General features: G+C 45.6%; 9 protein-coding genes across 9 annotated transcripts; 5 read left to right on the top strand and 4 right to left on the bottom strand.

The window, feature by feature from the left end:
- Window positions 1-493: 493 nt before the first annotated feature.
- Window positions 494-2,681, top strand: GGS22DRAFT_139522 (DnaJ-domain-containing protein). Its single transcript, XM_047958681.1, has 3 exons — window positions 494-955; window positions 1,056-1,803; window positions 1,866-2,681. The coding sequence occupies exons 1-3, from the start codon at window positions 876-878 to the stop codon at window positions 2,157-2,159; spliced, it is 1,122 nt and encodes a 373-aa protein (XP_047818983.1). The 5' UTR covers window positions 494-875; the 3' UTR covers window positions 2,160-2,681.
- Window positions 2,682-3,221: 540 nt separating this feature from the next.
- Window positions 3,222-6,344, top strand: GGS22DRAFT_162887 (glycoside hydrolase family 3 protein). Its single transcript, XM_047961284.1, has 4 exons — window positions 3,222-3,786; window positions 3,846-3,958; window positions 4,033-4,288; window positions 4,341-6,344. Exons 1-4 carry the CDS (start codon window positions 3,651-3,653, stop codon window positions 6,152-6,154), a joined length of 2,319 nt encoding a protein of 772 aa, XP_047818982.1. The 5' UTR covers window positions 3,222-3,650; the 3' UTR covers window positions 6,155-6,344.
- Window positions 6,345-6,455: 111 nt separating this feature from the next.
- GGS22DRAFT_139511 (uncharacterized protein) lies at window positions 6,456-8,759 on the bottom strand. Its single transcript, XM_047958680.1, has 2 exons — window positions 8,277-8,759; window positions 6,456-8,220 (listed from the first exon to the last, which is right to left on the bottom strand). The coding sequence occupies exons 1-2, from the start codon at window positions 8,608-8,610 to the stop codon at window positions 6,758-6,760; spliced, it is 1,797 nt and encodes a 598-aa protein (XP_047818981.1). The 5' UTR covers window positions 8,611-8,759; the 3' UTR covers window positions 6,456-6,757.
- Window positions 8,760-9,356: 597 nt separating this feature from the next.
- Window positions 9,357-12,479, bottom strand: GGS22DRAFT_139493 (uncharacterized protein). Its single transcript, XM_047958679.1, has 2 exons — window positions 11,748-12,479; window positions 9,357-11,681 (listed from the first exon to the last, which is right to left on the bottom strand). The coding sequence occupies exons 1-2, from the start codon at window positions 12,188-12,190 to the stop codon at window positions 9,539-9,541; spliced, it is 2,586 nt and encodes an 861-aa protein (XP_047818980.1). The 5' UTR covers window positions 12,191-12,479; the 3' UTR covers window positions 9,357-9,538.
- GGS22DRAFT_162880 (uncharacterized protein) lies at window positions 12,184-14,604 on the top strand. The gene has a single exon (XM_047961283.1). The coding sequence runs from the start codon at window positions 12,769-12,771 to the stop codon at window positions 14,260-14,262; it is 1,494 nt and encodes a 497-aa protein (XP_047818979.1). The 5' UTR covers window positions 12,184-12,768; the 3' UTR covers window positions 14,263-14,604.
- A 1,196-nt stretch (window positions 14,605-15,800) lies between these two features.
- Window positions 15,801-17,535, top strand: GGS22DRAFT_162879 (uncharacterized protein). The gene has a single exon (XM_047961282.1). It carries the CDS (start codon window positions 16,238-16,240, stop codon window positions 17,261-17,263), a length of 1,026 nt encoding a protein of 341 aa, XP_047818978.1. The 5' UTR covers window positions 15,801-16,237; the 3' UTR covers window positions 17,264-17,535.
- A 1,126-nt stretch (window positions 17,536-18,661) lies between these two features.
- On the top strand, window positions 18,662-19,873 carry GGS22DRAFT_188435 (uncharacterized protein; the record flags this gene model as incomplete). Its single annotated transcript, XM_047964726.1, has 1 exon — window positions 18,662-19,873. One exon carries the CDS (start codon window positions 18,662-18,664, stop codon window positions 19,871-19,873), a length of 1,212 nt encoding a protein of 403 aa, XP_047818977.1.
- A 306-nt stretch (window positions 19,874-20,179) lies between these two features.
- On the bottom strand, window positions 20,180-21,555 carry GGS22DRAFT_139484 (uncharacterized protein). Its single transcript, XM_047958678.1, has 3 exons — window positions 21,038-21,555; window positions 20,590-20,966; window positions 20,180-20,504 (listed from the first exon to the last, which is right to left on the bottom strand). The coding sequence occupies exons 1-3, from the start codon at window positions 21,299-21,301 to the stop codon at window positions 20,234-20,236; spliced, it is 912 nt and encodes a 303-aa protein (XP_047818976.1). The 5' UTR covers window positions 21,302-21,555; the 3' UTR covers window positions 20,180-20,233.
- Window positions 21,448-22,746, bottom strand: GGS22DRAFT_162876 (Emopamil-binding protein). Its single transcript, XM_047961281.1, has 2 exons — window positions 22,212-22,746; window positions 21,448-22,149 (listed from the first exon to the last, which is right to left on the bottom strand). Exons 1-2 carry the CDS (start codon window positions 22,605-22,607, stop codon window positions 21,811-21,813), a joined length of 735 nt encoding a protein of 244 aa, XP_047818975.1. The 5' UTR covers window positions 22,608-22,746; the 3' UTR covers window positions 21,448-21,810.
- Between the last annotated feature and the right edge of the window lie 198 nt (window positions 22,747-22,944).

The raw sequence follows: 22,944 nt of genomic DNA, 5'->3' as shown, positions 1-22,944 counted from the left end.
AAAGTTCCCATCTAAAACGTCCACCAGCCCCGCGCAGTCCGCGTTACGTCCAGGCCTTTTAAACATCCATTTCCGTATCACCCACCCCTTCACCAACATTTGTACATTCATCAGTTACCGTAGTATTTACATACATACCGGCCTGGTATGTAGGTAGCCACTCAGAAACGTGCATACTAAGCCGTCACCAACCAACCTTTTATCGACCAATTCCACGCAGTCTTGAATAAGCAAAGGTCATTGAGTTCGGATTCAATAATTAGATTGTTCTCATTGGTTCTAGGTTTATCGAACTACCTAGGTGCATAAGGGACACAGCTGCGTGGGGATGAGAATGATTCGATAGCTCATGGTCACCTGATCGTCTTCAATTGGAGATCTAGCTTTGCAAGTACTCAATACCTCGTCATACGCCTATTGATTGATGTATTTGGGGGTATCTCAATACACATAACATCTTATCGTCCCCACTTGTCAATAGCCAAAAACGTCACTCTCCACCACCACCTTGACCACCTTGACCACTTTGGCCCTCTTCGTCGCCAATTCCCGAATCTTCTACCAACCCGCCCACCACAAAGAAAAGCGGCGGTGCAGTACATGAAGCTTAACGCATTGCGTTTCACCCAATTCTCAATCCCCAATTCCTGCAGTTTTATTGAGGCCGACATTTCGAACACTCTTTGTGTTTTCTTTCCTTCTTTTTTTATTTCGTCAAATACCAGTCGCTTCATTCGATACAACGACGAAATCCGAAATCCTACTTACACCTCATACATACGCTACTCGATCACACGATCCCATTGGATCATAAAGCACCTTTGCTCCTTTCCGACAACACACATATACTAGGTGCTTCCTAATCATCAGGCAAGATGGTAAAGGAAACAAAGCTATACGACCAGCTCAATGTCAAGCCGGATGCCAGCCAAGATGAGATCAAGAAAGCATACCGGTAAGTCTCAAACTCTACCCCACTCGGTTTCATTTTTTGTCTACTGTCTTTTACCTCTCCTTCTAGTCTCACGATGTATGCAATACTAATAATGATACAGAAAAGCAGCATTGAAGTGGCATCCTGACAAGAATAAAGACAATCCTGCCGCCTCCGAGAAATTCAAGGAGTGCTCACAAGCCTATGAGATACTTTCCGACCCCGAAAAGCGTAAAACCTATGATCAGTTCGGCCTTGAATTCCTACTTCGCGGCGGTGCCGCACCTCCTCCCGGGGATAATCCATTCGCGGGAGCTCAAGGTGGAATGCCCGGCGGTTTCCAAGGCTTCGACTTCGGTGGCGGTGTGCCAGGAGGTGCTCAGACATTCCATTTCTCTACTCGCGGCGGCGGGCCAAATCCTACTTTTAGCTTTAGCAACCCTGAGAGTATATTTGCCGAGTTTATGCGCGGTACTGGAGGTCTAGGAGTCGACGATGACGAAGGCAACCCGTATTTTACTAGAGGTGGCGGCATACCTCGAGCCTCGGGTGGAAGGACCCGTATGCGTAGCAATTTCCCTAGTGGAGGAGACCCTTTTGCAAGCAGCGGAGCAAGAGAACCCACGCCTGATGTTACTACCGTCGAGCGTGCTCTACCTCTTTCCTTGGAAGAACTGTACTCCGGCGTCACGAAGAAGATGAAGATCAAGCGGAAGACCTTCGACGATACGGGCAAGCGGACTACTACAGACCAAGTCCTAGAAGTCCCCATCAAGCCTGGCCTGAAGAAAGGTAGCAAGATCAAGTTCAAGGGTGTTGGCGACCAAGAAGAAGGCGGCAAGCAAGATTTGCACTTCATCGTCGAGGAGGTAAGATTATAAACCATCCCGTCTATGATATTTTGCGAAATTACGGCTAACATGAGTTATAGAAACCGCATCCCCTCTTTACTCGTGAAGGAGATGATCTAACTCACACGATAGATCTGGACCTAAAGGAGGCCCTAACTGGCTGGAGACGAACCGTGACGACAATAGACGGCAAGCAACTGAACGTTGAAAAGAGCGGTCCGACAGGTCCAGGCAGCTTCGACTCGTATCCTAGCCTCGGAATGCCGATCTCGAAGAAACCAGGCGAGCGGGGGAACTTTATCATCAAATACAACGTCAAGTTCCCGACAAGCTTAACGGCAAAGCAGAAACAGCAACTGAAGGAAATCCTATAGACGCCGGGCAGGCGTCGCAGAGATTGATATTCAACGAGGCGGGGCACGGTGCATTTTGGCGTTAAAGGGTATGGCAAACGAGGAAAACATTGACGAACTTCACGACCACGAGATACGAGTTGTTTTGCGCAGCCGAGAAGCATTCAGTTCAGCAGAATGGTCCCCCATCTTTGGGAGGGGCGGGCGCAAGCCGAGTCCTCGATTTTGCAATGCTTGGGCGCTGGTAGATTATAAGTACATACATAATTCTGTCCTCCGTATTATTTCTTAGCTGCTGGGAAGGGCACTGTTGGGGTATATGGGAATCATTGCCTATTGGTGGATATGGGTCGGTAGATACTTAATCGACGGCATTCTACATATACTGCTTTTCTTGACGATTGGTGCATCGCCGATGTGATTTTTTGGTGTTTGATTGAGTTTGATGGGTTTGAATCGTCGGGTTCAATATTGTTAACCTACCTTTTTATACCTTTTTGAAACTCATAAGTCTTCTTGATAGTGATAACTACTCTTAACATACTATAGTTTTGTGAAGTCTATGCATGAACCAATTTTAAAACTTTATGATCAGTAAGGCTTTGTCGGGCTTCTGGATAGTTAAGAAAAGTCCGGACCAAGCTGAGGCGCAAAGATGGTTGATGTGATAGATCATTCCCGCAGTCTATTTATGTAGGTTTTAGCCAGGGATCCCTGGTGTTCTGATCTTCTTTGCCAGATGGAGTTCAGTTGTAGCTTCGGTAATGCTATTAGGTAGGTACCTAGTTAATATGTTTGAAAGATTTAGATATCGATATTAACGGCACTACAAAAAAGAAGTCGTTTTTATATCTGCTAAAGGAAATTGGTATTGGTTTCATTATGTATTTCTGAGATTTTGGTCAACTTGAAGGTTGAAGAAGCGGATATACATAAGATACGGATCCATGATAAACCTCCGGTCCGGCCTTTAAGATGTGGGAAAACTCCGGAGAGGCTAGTACTAATTCGGTATAGGAGGCCTGGTTAACGAATACGCTGTACATCCATGCCTCTATGCTTTGTGACGAATTTCAAGTTGTGATCAACAGAGACTTATGTAATTCTAGATGCATTTGTAGTTACTTCAGAGACGACGTCAGCAACTTTTGTGTTGTTCTTCGGGGCTGTGCATCTGCACTTGTCGTATAATTTCGTATTACCCTAACCGGCGGAAATAAGTTGCTATTAGTAAACGGCCTTAACGATCATTGTTCAACTCTTGATATACGATGGATTGCGAGAAGTCTCGGAGAATTCGTCAACAGGTGGCTTGATTTTCCCTAATTTCCACCTCTAGCATTTCCTGGTAGCGAATGTATATGTTTGAGAAGATATAGTTGGGGTGAATTTAATACGAATTCAGCTGCCTGTCAATCACTGCTCGATGGCCTCGACTATTAAATCAAACCACCATCCGCCACCACATGGCCATGGAGAAATAAATCCATATCAACTAACAGCCCTGTCAAGATGGATTTGATACCGCCTCTAGTAACGGACTTCCAGTGGTTTGCGCCTATCCTCCTCGAGAGCGGCGCGATTCGAGCTCTGCCAGACTGTACAGTCCCGCCTTTGAGTCTTAATGGAATATGTGATGCCAGCAAATGTATGTAGGAAAGAGGTATATATGTTTGAGAAGTTAAGACACTAAAAATGATTCCGTAGCACCTTACGAACGTGCAGCTGCACTCGTTAGTGAAATGACGATAGAACAAAAATACAACAATACTATGTTCTACCTGTCATCTGAAGATAATCTCGGTCTTCCCCAATTCACTGTAAGCGTCGGGCTAGCTTTCTTTAGGGAGTTGCTCCCATAATAGTATCCTGTAACTAATATATGAATTACTAGCTTTGGAATGAAGGTCTACATGGTGTGGCTACGAGTCTCGGCGTCAACTATTCCCAACAAGGAGACTACAGCTACGCCACCTCGTTCCCCATGCCCATCTTAACGTCTGCAGCATTTGATGATGATCTCGTTCATTCTGTAGCAGAAGTCATTAGCACTGAACTTCGTGCATTTAGCAATGCCGGTCATGCTGGGTTTGACATCTGGGCTCCTAATGTCAACCCTTTTCGGGACCCACGATGGGGGAGAGGCCCTGGTGAGATAGAAGAAAATCGAATAAATAACTATCAATAAGCTGACTTTTATAGAAACTCCTGGAGAAGATGTCTTCCGAATCTCACAGTATGCGACGGCGTATATTTCAGGGATCCAAGGACCCGCAGACTCACCCTTCAAGAAGGCCGTCGCCACCTGCAAGCACGTAGCAGGATATGACGTCGAGGATACGCCGAATAACATCACGCGCTACAGTTTCGATGCGAAGATCTCTATTCAGGATTTAGCCGACTATTACCTAAGGCCATTCGAGACATGTACCCGTGACGCAGGCGTAGGCTCGCTGATGTGTTCCTACAATTCCGTGAACGGCATACCTCAATGTGCGGATGGATGGGTCCAGCAAGACCTAATCCGCGACCATTGGAAGTGGAATAAAACGACCGAATACATCACTTCTGATTGTTTCGCCATCGACGTCATCCAGGCCGCCGCCGGCCACCACTGGACTAAGACAGGGGAGGAGACGCTAAGCAAGGCCCTGAAAGCTGGAACGGACTCAGAGTGCGGGTTTGTGTACCGTACATTCTGGCCAACTGCCATGGAACAGGATCCAGGCCTTGAGAGCTATATGGATTTGTCACTTAAAAGGGTATACGCGTCGTTTGTCGGATTAGGTCTCTTCGATGCCCCTGAAAGTCAGCCCTACCGTCAAATTACGTTCGACGCGGTCAACACCCCGGAAACCCAAAAGCTTGCTCGCAAGGCCGCCACATCTGGTATAACGTTATTGAAGAATTTGAAGGAGACCTTGCCGTTTCAGGTCCAGAGTGGGAAAGAGTTGTCTGTAGCGCTAGTGGGAGATTGGGCCAATGCAACCGTTCAATTGACAGGTGGCTATGCCGGTCCGGCACCGTACTATATCAGCCCCTTAGACGCCCTTTCCAACGAAACCGGTGTTAAAGTGAGCCCGGTTCTGACTCTAGATCACCAGGATGTTCTGGATGCAGCAAAGGCGAACGACGTGGTTATCTACATCGGAGGCATCGATCAAAGTATCGAGGCCGAACAGATGGACCGCCGGACAATCGCATGGAACGAAACGCAGGTGGATTTGATCGGGTCTATTGCTCAATTAAACAAGACTTTCATTCTTGTTCAGACTGGTGGCGGGCAACTCGACGATTCGGCCTGGCTTAACAGCAATGGCGTATCTGCTATTGTTTGGGCCGGATATCCAGGCCAGGAAGGCGGAGCTGCTATCGCGGACGTGCTGTTTGGACGGGTTGCTCCGGCTGGTCGCCTTCCGGTGACTCAATATCCTGCTTCGTATACTGCGTTTCCGCAGACTGTTATGGGGTTGCGTCCAGATCCGGCAACGGGTAACCTCGGACAGACGTATAAGTGGTATACCGGCAAGCCGGTTCTTCCATTTGGTCATGGGTTGCATTATACCAGCTTCGGCGTATCCGTTCAGTCGTTTGGAACATTTGATATCCCTAGCGTCGTGAAGGAATGTGGTGACCTAGGGTATGGTTATCTTGACCAATGCCCCTTAGGCTCGCTCAATGTTAAAGTTACGAATACTGGGAAGGTCAAGTCCGATTATGTTGCTCTTGCGTTTGCTAGTGGGAGCTATGGGCCAGCACCACATCCTAACAAATCCCTGATCGGGTATCAAAGACTATTTGATATCGAGCCAGGTCAAGACAAGACAGCACAAGTCCAGGTGAAACTCGCCCAGCTGGCAAGATTCGATAACGATGGAAACCGTATTCTCTACCCTGGTACCTACAGAGTTGCTATCGACACCGACCCGGAAAAGGCTTCGTTCGAATTCACACTGACTGGCGAGCAGGCGATTTTGGAAAGTTGGCCAAAGTATGATCGCTTGGCGCCGCAGTAGATAGTACGAGAGCTTGTTAATTTATATTGTATAACTACCAAACCACCGATGTTGAAATAGATGCAGGTTATGAGTATCATATTGTATGATTAGTTGATTAAGTTGCTAGTTCTAGGTAGTGGTTCGTAGATAGTACATATATACCCCTTGAGTGCAGGGCGTAGACTTCCAGCCACCTAATATTCCAGCAACCGAATCATATCAAGGAGAAGAAGATACAAATGTGATGAACAGGTAATTTAAGCAATTATCTACCCTAGCACTGGGAATGACTTTCAAAACTTCGTTTAATATGAATTTTGCATTGTAAAAATATAGGAAAATCACGCAACTTGGATAGTTATACAATCTTATACACTCTCCTCTACACCGGTCCAGCCCGAAATTTCGAATTTCTTCATTTCATTCCCCTTTCTTCCAAACCCGCTAGAATAGAGGTAGAAATCCATTACATAGGTATATCCATGAACACGTCGTTTCTCATTCAAAGTGCTTTCGATTCGGTCCTTGTTCTACAAAGATATTTCTAGATGAACATGATGAAGCATAGGTAACATTGATCCCATCGTGATTGATCGCCTGATCTATATCTGTGACTAGATCTCAATCGTTTAGGCCGGCGCTGAGATCCATGTTGATGTGGTTTCCTATCATTTGTTCTAGACTATCGGGTTCAAGCATCATTTGGTGCTCTAATAAATTGTCTTGTAATTCAGGGGCTAGGCCCCACGAGTCGTGAGTGAAAACATTTTCGGGTATTGATAGCTCCTCATGCTTAATCTCTGAAGGTACATCTTCAAGTGATATTTCGGGGTTGGTTCCCCAGTACGATGATTCTGCCTCGAATAGATCAAAGATCTTGTCCATGACACACTGGATGTTTTGGGGGTTGGATACAGGTACCGAGGCTTGAAGGGCTTTCGAAAGGATTTTCGGTTGGTTCTTATTCCAGAAATTTCGAAGTAGAGGTAGTAGCTTCTCCCAACCTTTACCAAGGTATGGAGATTGTGGACGACACGTCCCGGGGAATATAGTATCCCACATGTAGTACCATTGATCCACCTCGTTTTTTCCGCGGTTTGCATTTTGATTCAGCTCTTTTCTTTGCTCTTCGGAGATGCCGTCAAAATCTGGCCTTGCCCGTGAGTCACAGCTTTTTTGTTGTACGTGTTCATCTCTCTCGTTCGCATTTGCAAACAGCTCGAAGCATACGGGGCAGTAGATATCAGGCTTCATGTGCTTCCTCCAGGTATGCTGTTTAACGTCCTTTATGCGTTGCAACTTGTACTTTGAGCATTCCTGATATTTCAGTGAGTCTTTTTTATACCATGGACAAGCCCACGACTTTTTGTTTGCAGTGGACTGGTCGCTATTTGGTTGGATGCTCGTTGCTGACTGTCGATTTTCATTTTCCAAAATTTTCTCAGGTTGACACTCTTCCGAGAGCTGTACGGGTGCCTGGGTTTCCATCCCAGTAGTAGCCGAGGTAATCGTTCCAGCTAGACTATTGTCACAAAGACTTTCGCTTGTGATCCAGTGATTTAACTTGGATTGATCATCAGGAGTACCTGCTTGACATTCATTCACGAATTCTTGATCGTGCTGTTTTAGCCAATCCTGAGATTGGACTGCGAGAGGGAAAATCGGTATTCCGTTCCCATCCGCAAGCGACTCGTCTGTATCCGTAACCGTTTTTGTCGTATAATGGTCATGTAAAAAGGAGCTGTCCGACCCGGGACTGGAAATAGGGGTGAAATATGGTGAATGGCCCATGGTCCCTAAATTACCATAAAGGAGAGAGTATTCGCACCAACAGCAAATTACGCTTAGATCGTAGTCGAAAATTGTTTCCGGGCTGGAGACTTCAGAGGCTGACCCAAATGTAGATTCACGGGCGTGCCGATAGTCTAAATCCCCGAAGCCACCGATTATTGCAGACCGAGTAAGGGTAGAATATAGGTCATAAATTGACTGAGTTCCGTAACAAACTCGCCCATATAACTCAAGTAGATGGTCCTTGCTAATCACATCGGATATCTCCTTTCCACATTGCACGCATCGACTGACTGAATTAAGTGATTAGTACACGACCAAAGTAAGGGTGAATGTATTCGTGCCATACGCTGAACGGGAGGCAGCTCCAGTTTGCTGAGCTCATTGATGTTGGTATCATTGTAATCCATAAACGAGATATCTTGAACAGCATCGGCCTCGGATCCACAATATCCTCCATTACCGCTTTCGAATATCTCCTTTGGGATGTCACTAACCGAACCTACACCTTCAAGGTGAATATGATCTGGTACGGATCTAGGGCATTCTTTGATAGGTGTATCTGATGGAACTGTCTTAAAATCATCGTCTGGTACTCTCCCATCACATCTCGATAGGTAGCGCTTCTGCATCTTACTTCTCTTCTTCTGCAAACCATGCAATGATTGCTTGTGCCTAGCCATGATTCTGTGGACGTCCTAATGCTGAAATGAAAGTTATCTTCAACCAAGACCTCGAATGACGTCAAAATAGGAATGACTGATAGACACCGTAGACTTGATAACATCTGATTTCGGTCAGAGACCGGGTCATAAGTTGATCAGAAGCTTTTGGGTAGAGTTTACTCTAAGGGGACTATGGCGGAATGATTCTTGCGAGCCCTACACAAATGTGTAGGCAGACGATGAGAGCCTGCTCTAGACCTACCAATTACGCACCCCGAAATACAACAGTAGGTAATACTGCAGCACCCCAATAAAGCGCCACGTCATTTGCCCGTCAGGGGCGCAGGACAACTTTCTAAAGTCCGGTTTAAGAATCGTTACTTAGCTACCTAGTACTTATGTAAGTACATACCCAGGTACCTAGGTGTGTATAAACATATATCTAAATGAGGAAGAGGAAAGTCTTCATATAATGAAGAGCCGAGTCTACCTAGGTACTTAATTTAACATGTTATTAACTCACATCATACGTAGAGACACTTTAGTGTTTGACCTAGCATCTATTTCTGTTCGTACCTAGATATGAAGTAGGCAAGGCCCCTATTTCAGAGCACGGAAAATGTAAGTAGTTGTACTTATAAGTAGTAGGTTATATGTTGAGGTGCCGAAGCCAAGAACTAGATACCGATATCCTGCATAAACTTATGTCGCCTTACGCTACCCTGCCGCAGCTAGCCCACAGCCTACCTGAGGTACCTAGGCAGATTTAGATCTCGTGGCTGCGTGATAAGCCGCCCGTACACAAATGTGTAGGTGGCAATGGATGAGGACTGCAGGCGGGTGATATTGCTTTCCCTATTCATATAGTTTTAATTAAACTCGTGAAACCTACGGCTTTTATCAAGTGCTAATTCTACAGCTGAGTTAGGTCGATCAGCGATCGTTTTCAAAAGGTGATCTCACGACTACCGCGCTGCAGTTCTTCTTTTGCAGTCAATCTCTTTTTAGGTCTCAGGAAACGCTGGAGGCTATGCCTTTTTCGTTCCCGTTCGACTTTATCATCATATTGTATAGCTTGATGTTTGAGTACTTTTACCATGGAAGAGCGCTTGTCTGGAAGACTAGGAAACTCTTTCAGAGCATTCTCAATATATGCAAAGTCAATAAGTGGGCACTGATTTCGTTTCCTAAATAGCTTCTCCGGTTGCCGCTGTAATATCCCCTGTACGTACAGCTGCAAGCCACATGCAACCGCAGCAGTAAGGAAATCGTCTACTTTTGGTTTCGTATTGTACCAGACATCTTTCATCCACGACGAGGAACGCAGTAGGCTACCAAGCCGATTGAGTTCGTCAAGCTCGCTCGCTGGGCTGCTCTCGTCGTGTCGCTCGCACTCCACCGCGTAGTACATCGTATGTAGTACAAGTTTATCGAAATTGTAGCTAGATGATAGCGTAGTGTTTCTGTCCAAGGTGACATGGACGTGGTAAGTCATTTGTGCAAGAGATGCACGACACAGCACTAAGAGTGGGTTGAAATCAACCCCTGCCCTCTTCTCTAGTGATCGCCAAATATCCTCCGTGCATAGGAAGTCCCTCACGGTGCGGTGGAGAAATTCTACGCGGTCGTAGTCGGATCCTCTAGAGATTCCTAGTAGGTCGCGACACCAACTATTCAGATGGAATTGTGCTGTCCTGCGAAGATTCTCGCGTTGTGGATTATCTATTGCCTGCACCTCTGCCATGCGACAAAATTCACTCCGAGAAATGCCGTATTGTATACCGTAGAGAACATCGATGGGCGGCGAACTCCAAGCAGCAGCCGAGACCAGTAATGCTCTAGCGGACTTCTCCTGATATGTTCTATCCAATTGATTGAGCATGTGCTGGAAGTACTTCTCTAGGTCATCTGGGAGACGCCTCAATCGTCTTTGTAGCGTCGAAAAGTCGTCTTCTTCATTTAGACCTCGTAGCAATTCACGAACAACCAAGAAGACCCACAGAAAAACGCCGTTGGCTTTCTCGCTAATTTCGGTAGCCAATTCGTCTGCGCGGTCTTCCCGTGCCTTGAGTCGTAGGAACCGGCGATCCTCTTCTAGCGTCCCGTGAATATATTTCGCCATATCACCCCTTGTCTTCTCCTCTAATACCAGTGTCGGGACATTCATGAGAACGAAGTTTCTAACAAACACATTCCACGGTCGGCTTGAGACACAGAATTTTGCTGATGCTGACCCCTGAAGTCGCTCTATTAGGTTGATTAGTTCGAAGTGGTCATCTCCCTCGTATTCATCAAGGCCATCGATGAAGAAGCAAAAGCGATACGAGTCGGCGATCTCGGAGAAAGCGAGCCCTATGGTGTCGACAAGCTCATCAGACCTCCATGATGGAGGTGGGAGTTTTGGATCGTGAGCTTCGTTCCATCTTCTCGAACAGATTTTCTCGGCAATGTCGGGGCAGGTGCTTAGAATCTGAAACAATAAGCTTTGGAGAAGACCCTTCCACGATTTCTGCATCCGATTTCCATGGTTCCAGAAGAAGAAACTGGCTGTTGACAACTGCTTCCCATCTGCCCACTGGTTGAGCATCTGTTTACTCTCAGGGGTATGGACAAGATACTTGAATAGAGTTGATTTTCCCGAGCCAGCCTTTCCATTTACCCAGAAAAGACCATCTTGGCTAGTAAGCCAGTTCGCTAATGACGATTCATTCTCATCAAATATCCAGGAGTATGTATCACGGTGTGTTTCGCGGATATTATCATGTCGATAGGGCATTTCCGTAAATCTTAGACTCTCAAGGATTCTCATTAGTTTCGGAGAGAACTTTGAGGCTTCCACTATAAGCGAGGACAAATCTCGCACAGTTACGGAATACTCGACAATCTGCTCCTTCGTAATTGAAAAGATCGGTTGGGACGTGGGTTGTTCTATGGCCTTTAGGAGACTCTTAAGCATGAGGCCTTGCGTTTTAATTTGACTCGAAAGATCCTTGTGGAGGCTTAAAAATTGATCAATATAGTCAACCCGCATAGCTTGACATGTTTCCTTCACGCTTCGAATGGACTTTAAAAGCTCTGACTGATCATCACTGTAAGGTTGTTAGCAGCTGTATGAAAAACGAGTCGCACACATGGTGGCTACTCAATGAACTTACCTAATCATGACAATCAGATGAAGCATCAATTCGCTTCTTAGCCCATCCAAGCGTACCTGCAATGTCTTGATGCGATCCTCCTGCAAATACCCACGCAATGCCCCTCGAAATGCCTGCCAGGATTTGAACCGAGCAGACGGGTCAATGGTTAGAGAGGCGATAGAATGTAAAAGCTCATCCGCCAGGCTCTGGGACTTTTGTGTGAGCTCGATGATAACATTGTATTTCTGTGAAGAATTTCTTCCAGTATGCCGCGCTGCACTGTCCTCGAGGTGCTGGCCTAATTGCTTCACCCTCTTAGCCACATCTTCGACGCGAATGTTCTCTTGTGAGGCGCCGGTATGTGAGGTGTAAATCTCGTGAGCAGACCCTAGTATCTTGGCCGTTAATTCCACGAACTGAAGAATCGCAGCCGCAGCGCCTAAGATACTAAAAGGGTCCATCTCGGCTGAGTTACGTACTGGGTAGGCGAAGATTCTCGATTCTATGTAGTATAATTTCGACTAAAACTACTAGGTAGGTACCTAGGTAAGCATGATGTCCTGAACTTGGAGGTGTCCTAAAGCGGGGCGGTGTCAGCTGAAGACCGCATACTTGGGCAGCCCTGCAGAATGCATAGTACTTTCATATCTAACAGCTGACAACACCCGTCCACCTATTTTGTTAATAGCCCTGGAGTAGTACATCTTCTCATGAGGTACCTAGGAAGAAGCCTGAGAAGAAGCCTTGGCTACGTGGGCGAGTGGACCTTCCCTCTTGTAGGCTCACCGAAACGTCGCCTACACACAATAGTGTGGTTCGTCCGCGGACAGTCAGTACCTACAAATAATATTAAGAAGGTATGAGAGAAGGGAACTAAAAGGCAATTATCCAAGAGACAGGCAGTGTACACAAGTGTGTCCCTGCGATGTATATAGAAAACCAGACGCGGCGAATTGGTCCTCCTGAATATTTTGACGCCGGAATTGAAAATTGGAATTTGTATATTGTCAGCGGTAAGGCCATACCTAGCTGTTGAAACATGCAAACTTTCGGATCACAAATACAGAACAACATGGATCCGAGAAACGATCGATATGCGGATGAATGTGATAGATCCATGGATGTCGATAAGTTTTCATCGGGTGTTTGCCTAACATTGATGTCGAAAATGGAAAAGGAATTAAGAGGAGCCTCTCAATCTACAGGAAACCCCAGGAAGCCCGACCGATTTGGTATTAGTCAGCACCCTTCGAGAGTGGGGAAGGAAAACCCCTCCACTGTTACCAAGTCCCTGGAAACGCTCCAACTATCAATTAAAAACGACACTAGGGACGGGCCGAGAGAGCTGAAAACTCAAACTGGGAACCAGCTTAAATGCCAACCTTCTCAAGTTGAAAGGGCTCTTATCGCTTTTTTTCTTGGATACCTACAATACTACCAAAAATCTGGGCATCTTTCAGTATGCCAAATCATCATCTCAACCACCCAAACCACGCCGAAAAATGATCACCCGGTAGACGAAGCCGAAGTTGATGGGGTTGGAGGTAGCAGCACTAGCCCTTCATACAACCACAACTCCCAAAATCTTGCATTTCCATCTTCCGCCTCCAAGAAATATGGAAATTCCAAACGACAGCGCGGTAAAAGGAGCCGTGGAGATCCTCCGGACCGGCGAGGTGGGAAACGCTCGCCCTCTTCAAAGCGTGGAGATGAGTCTCAGTTGACTTTCGCATGCCCATACTACTATGCCGACAAGGAAAGGCATTGGTACTGCCACCGTTTCGCCTTCTGGCGCATCGGCGATGTTCGGCAACATATCAAGAGGAAGCATATTTCGCCTATTTATTGCCCTGTATGCGGAGATGAGTTCCGCAGTGACGCTCTAAGGGATGAACACATCAATGCTCAGACTTGCCAACACCATGATTTCCCCCATTCATGGGCCACAGCTGAACAGATAAGCAGTATGGATATGGCAGCCAATGAATTGAACTCTTCTAGCGACGAGGAGCGTTGGTTCACCATTTGGGATATCATGTTTCCGGACAGACAACAGCCTCCATCCCCATATATTTCCGATACTTACTGGGGACTTCAGGCCTCAGTAACTCGTGATGTCGTCAATGAGTATCGCACTCAACCGAGATACCAGCAAGTCGCAGGACAGCAAACTTACTTGGTAGATAGCGTCCTTGACGACTTTATCTCCTTCCTTCACGAGAATTCTCATTCATCAACGCCAGATACATTCCAGCCCCCCATTCCCCCCATTCCCTCGACCCCAATTACTTCGGACCCATTAGAATTTTTACCTCAATCAACCATGCCCTCAATTATGTCGCCAAGTTTTCAATCAAACGTACCCACCTTCACCCCAAGTCAAGCACAAGATCTCGCACCATCTTATCTATTAAATCCAGATCAAACATCATTCTTTTATTTTGATCACAATTTTGAAGAAATTCCTGACGATGAATTCGAAAACATCAACTTTACGTGGCAACCGGGTGGAAATGATAATTCGACATCGTGATTACATGTTTGTGGGACTGGAATAAGTATCGTGTCGCCTGCGAGAGGCGTGAATATCACGGTAGTGCCGTGCTTACGGGGTAATTTCTAGGTCCTTTGCGCTACGGTTAGCGGTAGCTTTCAACCATTCATTCTTTTCGATTAAAACAGTCCCCACTAAACTTCCATGGAGTTCAGCGTTCTAAACAGAAACACATTCGTGTTATGGTACAATGGTGAATGTGATAGTTGATCACAAGTTCGTGACGGGTGATTTCATCTCACGTAAAAATACATAGTTATACCTATATACAATTTCATATCAATTAAACATTGGGCAATTTCGATGTCGTAAAGTTTTGTTGGATTGAACCATTTAATTATTGATGAAAGATGTATCTTGTTCTACCTAGTAATTCTATTATTACAAATAGAAACTCTTAGGAAAAGTTCTTCTTGTCTTAGAGAGGTCACGTAAGTAACCAGATTTTGACAATATCTCCAAAGCACAGACAGGATAGCTATTCAGCACAGACCACCTGAAATACACCTAATTCCACGTGACAGATACAAGGAGAGAAAAAGTCAAAGAGGGGGGTATTCGTATGGGGGGGGTATTCGGCAGCCCCACCTTTATGGTGAGACCCTTGATCATATATGGTATAGCGCGGTACATTGGGAGCTGAAAGATAAATTCTCAGCTTTTCATTGGTTCATAAAACTTTCATTACTATTCTAGGTATAACTTCTCGACAATGACCAATTAAGTTCTATCACTAGGTCCAGCTGGACTTAGTGCTATTTCCCTTTCTTGTTTAGCGCGCATGATATCCTCGATTTGAATTAAATACTTATTTCGGTAACCGCTTGCCTTTTTGAGTTTAGTGTATTTTGTCTCGGACCAATTAACTTGCGAGTACGTCAACCCGGACAAAGGTTTTTTTACAGTCCCGACAATGTCACGTGATATTTTGAGAGTGGCGAACCAATTAACGAGCTCGATTGAGTGGAGACTAGTGTGCGTTTTTAGGGCATAATTCCATGGCGATATATTGGCTAAACGCCTACGCCAAGCCAAAATGGTTAGGGGTCAGGGCCAATTGTGATAAAGGTCTAAAAATCCAGATTTCCCGATTGATATAGCGTAATAAAAGCTAATTGGCTGTTACCTTTTTTAAGCTTTATAAGGCATAGCGTATGAAATTGAGGCTTTTGATTGGTTAAAGGTTTTTAAAAGAAAAAAAGAAAAAGGGACATCGAATAAAGTGGCCCGTTTGGCTGCATCCACTTCTCATTGGTTGAGGTCTCACCACAAAAGTGGGACTGCCGAATACCCCCCCCATACGAATAGGTACCCCTAAGTTGATGTGCTGGAGTCCCAGTGATGGTAACGTGACATGCGTACTAAAACTCCTGCGGTCGCTTGTCCGAGTTTTGATTGGCTATTATTAAGTGGTTTTTGGCGAATTTTAGTGGATACCTGGTTAGTTAGCTGTTAGGTATTTGTTAGCGAGTAATCAGTTAAAACCTACCTACCTTAAGCAATTTCCAAGGCTTTAGATCTACGGTCAATGTCTCTCTTTCAGTTCTACTGGCTCGAAAGAAATGTATTTATAAAAGCACAAAATATGATCTGACACACTCAAGAAGAGCTATGGGCAGAAAGCAACGTAGTTGGGCTTAAAATAAATTCGGCCGCCAATGCTGACGTTCCATTTTTCGGTATGGATTATAGTAGTTGTACTAATTACAGACGAGGGGTAAGTCTGTGTCTGTCCTGGCGCTCAAAACTGATAAGCACCAAAAGGCACGGCACAGCTGTGCGCATTGGGGGCTGGGCAAGCTCGAGCACTAGGCTTTTCAGTATACCGGTAGGTAAACCCTTCAGGCCAAGAACACTTATTATATATCCAGCGGGTATTCCCCGAACAGAAATAAGGACACATCATCTAAAACAGATGTCTTCGGCAAACAGCAGATATCCCTCGAGATGACCGATGGGGGTAATTGGCGCAGCAATCAGAAAGACGCGGCGCCTCAGAAGGCGATACGCTGTCACCATCACAATGAGGACGTTTCTGGAAAATCGACAGTTTGACACTACTTCGAATTCTTCAAAGAGTCTACCACACCATCCCATGAGAGGTATCACGCCAGATTTAGGCGACGAAACTAGGGAAGACGATATGTACCTTTTTGATACTCCTCCTCAACAACCTCCGACCTTGGACCCCGACCACGAATTTATGAAGATTAAAGATCCTATCACGACATTTGTTCTGAAGCAATTCCTAGAGTTCCGAATAGCCAGCGATTCTAAAAAGGGGGGTAGAAGCTGGTCTAAGATGCGAAGGTGGTCCGATGACAAGGTCGAAGATGAAGAAATGGTAGTGAATGCCGAAACCCCTATCCCCATCCAACGCCATTATGCATGCCCCTTCTATATATATAACCCGGAGAAACATCTTACTTGCCTTACGAGAGTCAATCTCGTAGAGATAAAAGACATCAAGCAGCATCTCTGGAATGCTCACCGGTTACTGCCATATTGTCCAACTTGTGGTGAAACCTTTACCACAACGGGAAATTCCGATATACATATTCGACGCCGATCCTGCAGCCCTCGGGGAATCCCGCGACCCGAAGGCATCAGCCTACAGCAGATGCAGCAACTGGCACGACGTGCGGAAGCCTGGATGTCCGAAGACTTACAATGGCTGTCCATCTGGGAAATCGTTTTCCCCGGTGCAGAATTACCAGACTTTACCCACCCTTCACGCACTGTAGAATCCATCGTCTGCCAATTTCAAGATTACTGGTCAAGCCACGGAGAAAAGGTCATATCTGATTTTCTCGAAGAGAAGGGCTTCGCCGCTTATAAGCTGCCAGACGAAGAACAGAATTTGGTGGCTTTGCGTAGTATCATTCTCGATCAAGTTATTGATCGGCTAGTGGAAAGTTTCGAACACGACAACGATAGCACTATCTCTACAAAGACCGAGAAAGTCTTAGCTTCGCTATAACAGTAATAACGAGGCAGAATGAGGAGACGATATAATGATTTATGGCTGAGAATGGATACCTGGCCGGCTGGAGCAAGGCGTTATAGACTGAGAGTGTGTTTTTTATAGACTTGACGGACATTTCATGTACGGTTTTAGACCACATACCTATACAATTATTTTCAAGAACTGATGAAATCATGGGTATTCTAAGGAGGCCACCTAGAAACAAGTGTAATTTAAGATTTTGAGTTAATTCTTTCCGCAAAACAATCACTTTGATTTTACCCCTGAAAATTTAATTCATAGGTACCTACCTAGGTAGGTATTCGCTATAATCTCAGTATCCTAGAAATATGATGACCACTAGGGTGCATGGGAGGATTGTATCATAATACCCCTAACTGAGATATAGGAGTATACCTCATCAACGGGATACCTACCTATCCTACTAACATTCATCGCTTAGGCCTTCTAGAACTCTGCCTACTAGGTAAGTGTGATCTTGAGTGGGTAGCAATTAACCCAAGGTCTTACATATGCTTTGTGTAGATAAAGGCATTATGAGCACAATAACAAATCGTTTGTCTGGAAATTATCTGTCTTTATAAACTCTGTTATTAACAAAGACATATAACGTAATGAAATCAATCAACGGGCATGTTAGCTAAGTATCTAGAGATACGTCGTGCCCATAAAGTCAACCTCAGTCCGCGAGCGGGTGAATTGTTTATTTACTCAATCTCACGATCCAGCTGGTGGATTTCAGGTTGACTCGCGGGTTGTCAGCTTAGGTAGGTAATTATTTAGTTATTCGGGTAATTAATACTGATTCGTCCATGAATTAAAATATCGAATTCATAAGATTACCTACTAGTAGAATAACTTTTATAATAATACCTACCTACTAGGTACCTACCTTCTACTTTGGTACCTAGGTTGGATGTATTACACGATAGCTGTCCCGACTACATCGATAGTTATATATAATTCAACTTCTAGCTAGGGTGATAGTAAGATATGTAACACACAATTTACCATAAGAAACTTAGAATATAGGGTGAAATTGCCATGAGATTGAAATGGTTTAAAAGTGGAGGAACACTATGGATGTGTGATGATCCGGCTCTCATAGACAGCGAAATGAAGTATTGTTCATAAGGATGGAAACAAAGAAGACAGAGATGACAGATCCTTATTGTATTTAAACAGATATACAATAGACATAGATTTCCAGAACAAAAGTAAAGATGCTATATCTATATAAGAGTCTTGTCATCAAATGGACTCGTGAGAAGAAAATGAGATTAGATGAGCATCTCTAGCGCCATCTACATCTCTTCAACTTAATTTCAATCGACTCAAGAGAGTTCATATTATCTTGAATTTCTTTATAAAGAAAAGCCTAGATTTCTCAAGATGAGAAGGGGACGGAGAAACGGAAGAGGGAAGGGCAAGGCCGTAGCCTCATCTAGCAGCCATTATAACGACCACAACATGCGAAATCCCACATCTCAACACCATGGTGACCAAGATAGCTCTGATGATTCAGATGAAATGCAAGATCAATTCAATAACCAATTCACCAACTCCAATTATATTCAACCCAATTACAATCCGAGATATAAAGGTAAACCTCAGAACTATGACCCAAATTACAACCGAGGGACTCGAAGCGGGCGACATCATCCCCCGAATCCATTCCAACAACCACCCAACAACCCGTTCCAGCAGCAACCCCCTCAAGGCCCATTCCAACCACAACCACAGCCGGTTGCCTTCCAACAGTACCCTCAGCCAAATACGTTCCAACCCCAACCTCAGCACGCTGGATACCCTCAGCCTCCTCTCAACAAGCCACAGTATTTTGAAGAGCAGTGGGAGCAACAGTCCAATCAACATTCGAACGTTCACGAGTACCACCACCATCATCATCATCATAACCATTATCATCACTTCTCCGACGGCATCAACCCCCTACCCACATCAACCGCAGCCGTTCCTTACACTGACGCCAGGATGGTCGACATCGACGACGTTCACTCCCTACGGATCTACATCGCCAATCTAGAATCACAGATCAGGGAGGTGCTGCAATCGATGGCGGATAGCAACACAGATTCCAAAGAACTAGTCTGTCATTATATCGAGTCTGTACGCCGTTCATATCCCAGATCCGAGCTTGCTCGGGCCTTTGCTGTGAACAATGGTGGTCAGAATGGTTGTCAGAACGGTGGCCAGAATAGTGGTCAAAAGAGTTGTCAGAATAGGGGTCAGAATAATGGTCAGAGTAATGGTCAGAGTAGTGGTCAGAGCAGTGGTCAGAACGTAGGTCAGAACATATATCAGAATGTGGATCGGAATTTCAATCAGCAGCATAACGCGCAGTCACCGGATCCTCGGGCCTCATCCCAACGTAATCGGGGGCCTAGTCCTGAGTCTGGGCCTCCTCCCGCCGGGGGGCAAATGAGAGGTGCCATAGCTCGATTGATGGAACTCTCAACCCAACAGGCGGCCATGGGCGAGGCAATGATGAGTGGGGCGAACGGCCCCCCTACGGGGAAGTCGGGACAACGTCATGTTCGTTTTCAAGATTATAGGGAGCCGACGGTTGAAGAAGTTGTTGATTGATCCTTTTGACCGCCACACATAGGTCAGTTTCTACCCCTATTTCTTTTGCTATGGAATTGACTTGGTTTCCTGAACATAAAGCTAGGTAGGTATACCAAGGAGGAGGAAAGGCGTTACGTCTTGGGATGTAAGTTGTTTTGAGCCTTGTTTATAAGACTTATGATTTATGTTTACGATACATGAGGTTTATGTTACCGGCTGCTAAGAGTGAATGTTCTTAGGTGTTATACCTAGGTACAGTACATGAGAGGCCGTGTTACGCCTCCTTGACTACCAAGCACAAGCTCATGGGTTCTCCAAGGTAGTTGCTAACGATAATTTCTTAATGTTTTATGTGAAATAGTTAAGATTAAGAAAGCTCTATCGATGATCTTCAAAAGCGTCGCGGTGTTTACCTACCTGTTGTTGTTCAAGTGGGATTGTATCATGGTTTTCAGTATCTGTAGGACGTCGGCTGAAGGTTCCTTGTAGATAACGAATGAAAGGCCTAATGGATAGCACGCAGCAGCTAATAACGCCAAGGAGCGCGCCTAATGTAGACAGCAGCCCCAAGTAACCTTGGTCGTAGCTGAAATCAGAGCTGTTAACCCTATGTAAAGCCGCGATGCGAAATCCCGTAATGACCATTACGCTATGACCCGTGTCAATGATGGACATCTTATCATAACAAATTTCAATGATAATATAAGAAGCTAGGTAGGTAGGTACGTACTTACACTGCGCCTGCTGACAACACAAAAAGTATAATAAATTTTCGCTTTATGCGCATATCTAGCCTAACCACGTAACGAGCAGGTAAAGCTAGAATATACGTGTCGAGGAGGAGGCCGCCGACTTCTAGGCCAACATAAGCAGCAGTCTGATCGCCACAGCTGCCTTGAACTTGCGGATCCCACGATGCTTGAATGGGATGACAGATGGAGACGGCAACAATTAGAGCAGCAACTCCGTGTATCGCTGTAAACAACATAAAAGTGTTTGCCTGGTATCTAAATGCATGGACACAGCCAAAAATCCGAAGGAGTGAGAGGGAGGCGGAAAGACGAATGCAAGCGTTAACTAATGCCCATAAAGCCTCATTAGCTAGTAGAGACTGAGCCAGTCGTGTTACATGGTTAGTAAAGGCTCGTCAAACTTAATATACTCTATCGTCATGTAGCATACCTTTGCTGTTAATTCGAACTGGCTTCGCGTTACATCAGCCATATGCTCCCCTTGACCTTCGTCGACAACCGCCCAAGTAATCTGACCGATTAGGCCCATGGTTACAATGAGCGCGAAGCACGTTGAGATGTCCTCTATCGAAAATTTCCCGAATAAATGTAAACGAACGAATAGATGAATAGCCACGAAAATAATAGCGAAAAAGCCAAATACATATGTGCACACGATGGTGGCCAGAGCCACGTTAGATGCGAATAACGGCATAGGTGTAGAATCTGGTAAACCTTAGCTAGAACGTTTGAATATATGGGGAATATTCGGTTTGGATGCTAAAGGACTCCATTATAATGAGAATCCGAACGATCTCAACCTTCAGCTAAGCCCTTAACACAGCCTCCTGACACTATTCGCATACCTAGCAAGGCATAGAAACTTAGGACCAAATGCATATCTGATTTGTTTATGGTGTTCTGAATATGCAGGCTGCGGTGGCCACGTAAATCTAAAGCCAATAAAATGCGACCTTCTATCCAAGCAGGATCTAATAGGTTACATCGAGGGCAGACAGTGTACAGGTCTTATATTGCACCAGAAAACCTAGGCTGAATAATGATATAAATTATGAAATACGAGTACACCCTACTGATAGCAGATAATGGCTAAGATAGTAGAGATGGGTATCATCCACGCGCGCTGACGTAAAAATACCAGACAACATACCTATTTAACTCAAGCACCAGTCTCCCCCGACCAGCAAACCCTCACAAATCAGTTCACTTCGTCTTCCGACCCTCCACAGCGTTCGCCCTAACGACAAAAGCATCATTGATATCCTTCACAGCGACCCAAACGGCGTAAAGCGGGATAAACACCCACAGCATGTTGAAGAAGACGAGGTACACCCACTTGTACATGAAATTGCTCGTGTCGAGGTTATGGTTCGCGGTCAGCCACTCGGGGCAGAAGGTGATGAAGCCGCCGTAGAGCTCCATGGTCGCGATTACGATCATCCAGATGTTGGTGCGCGGGTCCTTCTTCGCGATGCCGTAGCAGATGTAGCAGGCCAGCGGGCCGGCCACGAACACGGTTAGCAGCTCGAGGCTGATGACGGACTGAGATTGTTATATTAGCAATCTGAGGCAGTAGAAGATGATTGTGACTATATCAGACTTACCAGATCAGCGCCAGCCCATCGTCGGTCCGCTTTCGCGTATACCATCCACAGCTGGGCGAACGGGTTGTCGCCGCCGGCTTGCGGGCCGTAGGCGCGGCTGGTGAACCCGAGGAAGTTGTGCGCGGTTGGTGCTAGCGCGTGTGGGTTCGAGACGCTGGAGAGCGGGATCCAGGAGAAGAAGCAGTGGTAGAGGAAGCTCCCCTCGAGGGTGAAGTGGATCAGGGCGTCGAACGCGTGCCATATGAAGAGGAAGCGATGGCTTCCCGGCGTTGCTCGGTCGAGGGCTGAGAGGGACAGCAGGTAGGCGGTTGCTAGAATCGCGAGGGTCGAGGCTAGTGAGACCAGCGTGGTCTGGTCGAATAGATCTGGGGGTAGGGTGTCTTTGAAGGAAGCCATCGTGAACTAAAGATAATCTCAATTGATAGTGAACGAGTTTGAAAGAAAACAAGATCTTTTGCGGGATGCGACAATATCGAAGTTGGGATTGGGAGAGAGCTGAGATGAGACACTCTGGAACAATTTCGAGTGGGGAAGCTCGAAAACCTTCGAGGACCGTGCGCACTTGTGGGACCAACAGAGTTGCCTAATCGGGAAATAATGATACCGTATGAATTTACGCAGTGTTTACATCTCCGACTGTGTAGACGATAGTTGCATAGTAACAGCGTAATTCCCATCAGCAAGAATTATTGCACTGATTGACTAGAGTTGAATAATTGAGTCCATGATGAAA

This window comes from Annulohypoxylon maeteangense, assembly GCF_022496945.1.
Source record: "Annulohypoxylon maeteangense strain CBS 123835 unplaced genomic scaffold GGS22scaffold_8, whole genome shotgun sequence".
Lineage (NCBI taxonomy): Eukaryota > Fungi > Ascomycota > Sordariomycetes > Xylariales > Hypoxylaceae > Annulohypoxylon > Annulohypoxylon maeteangense.
The sequence above is the reverse complement of the archived record's forward strand: the minus strand, read 5'-3'. Positions and strand labels throughout refer to the sequence as shown.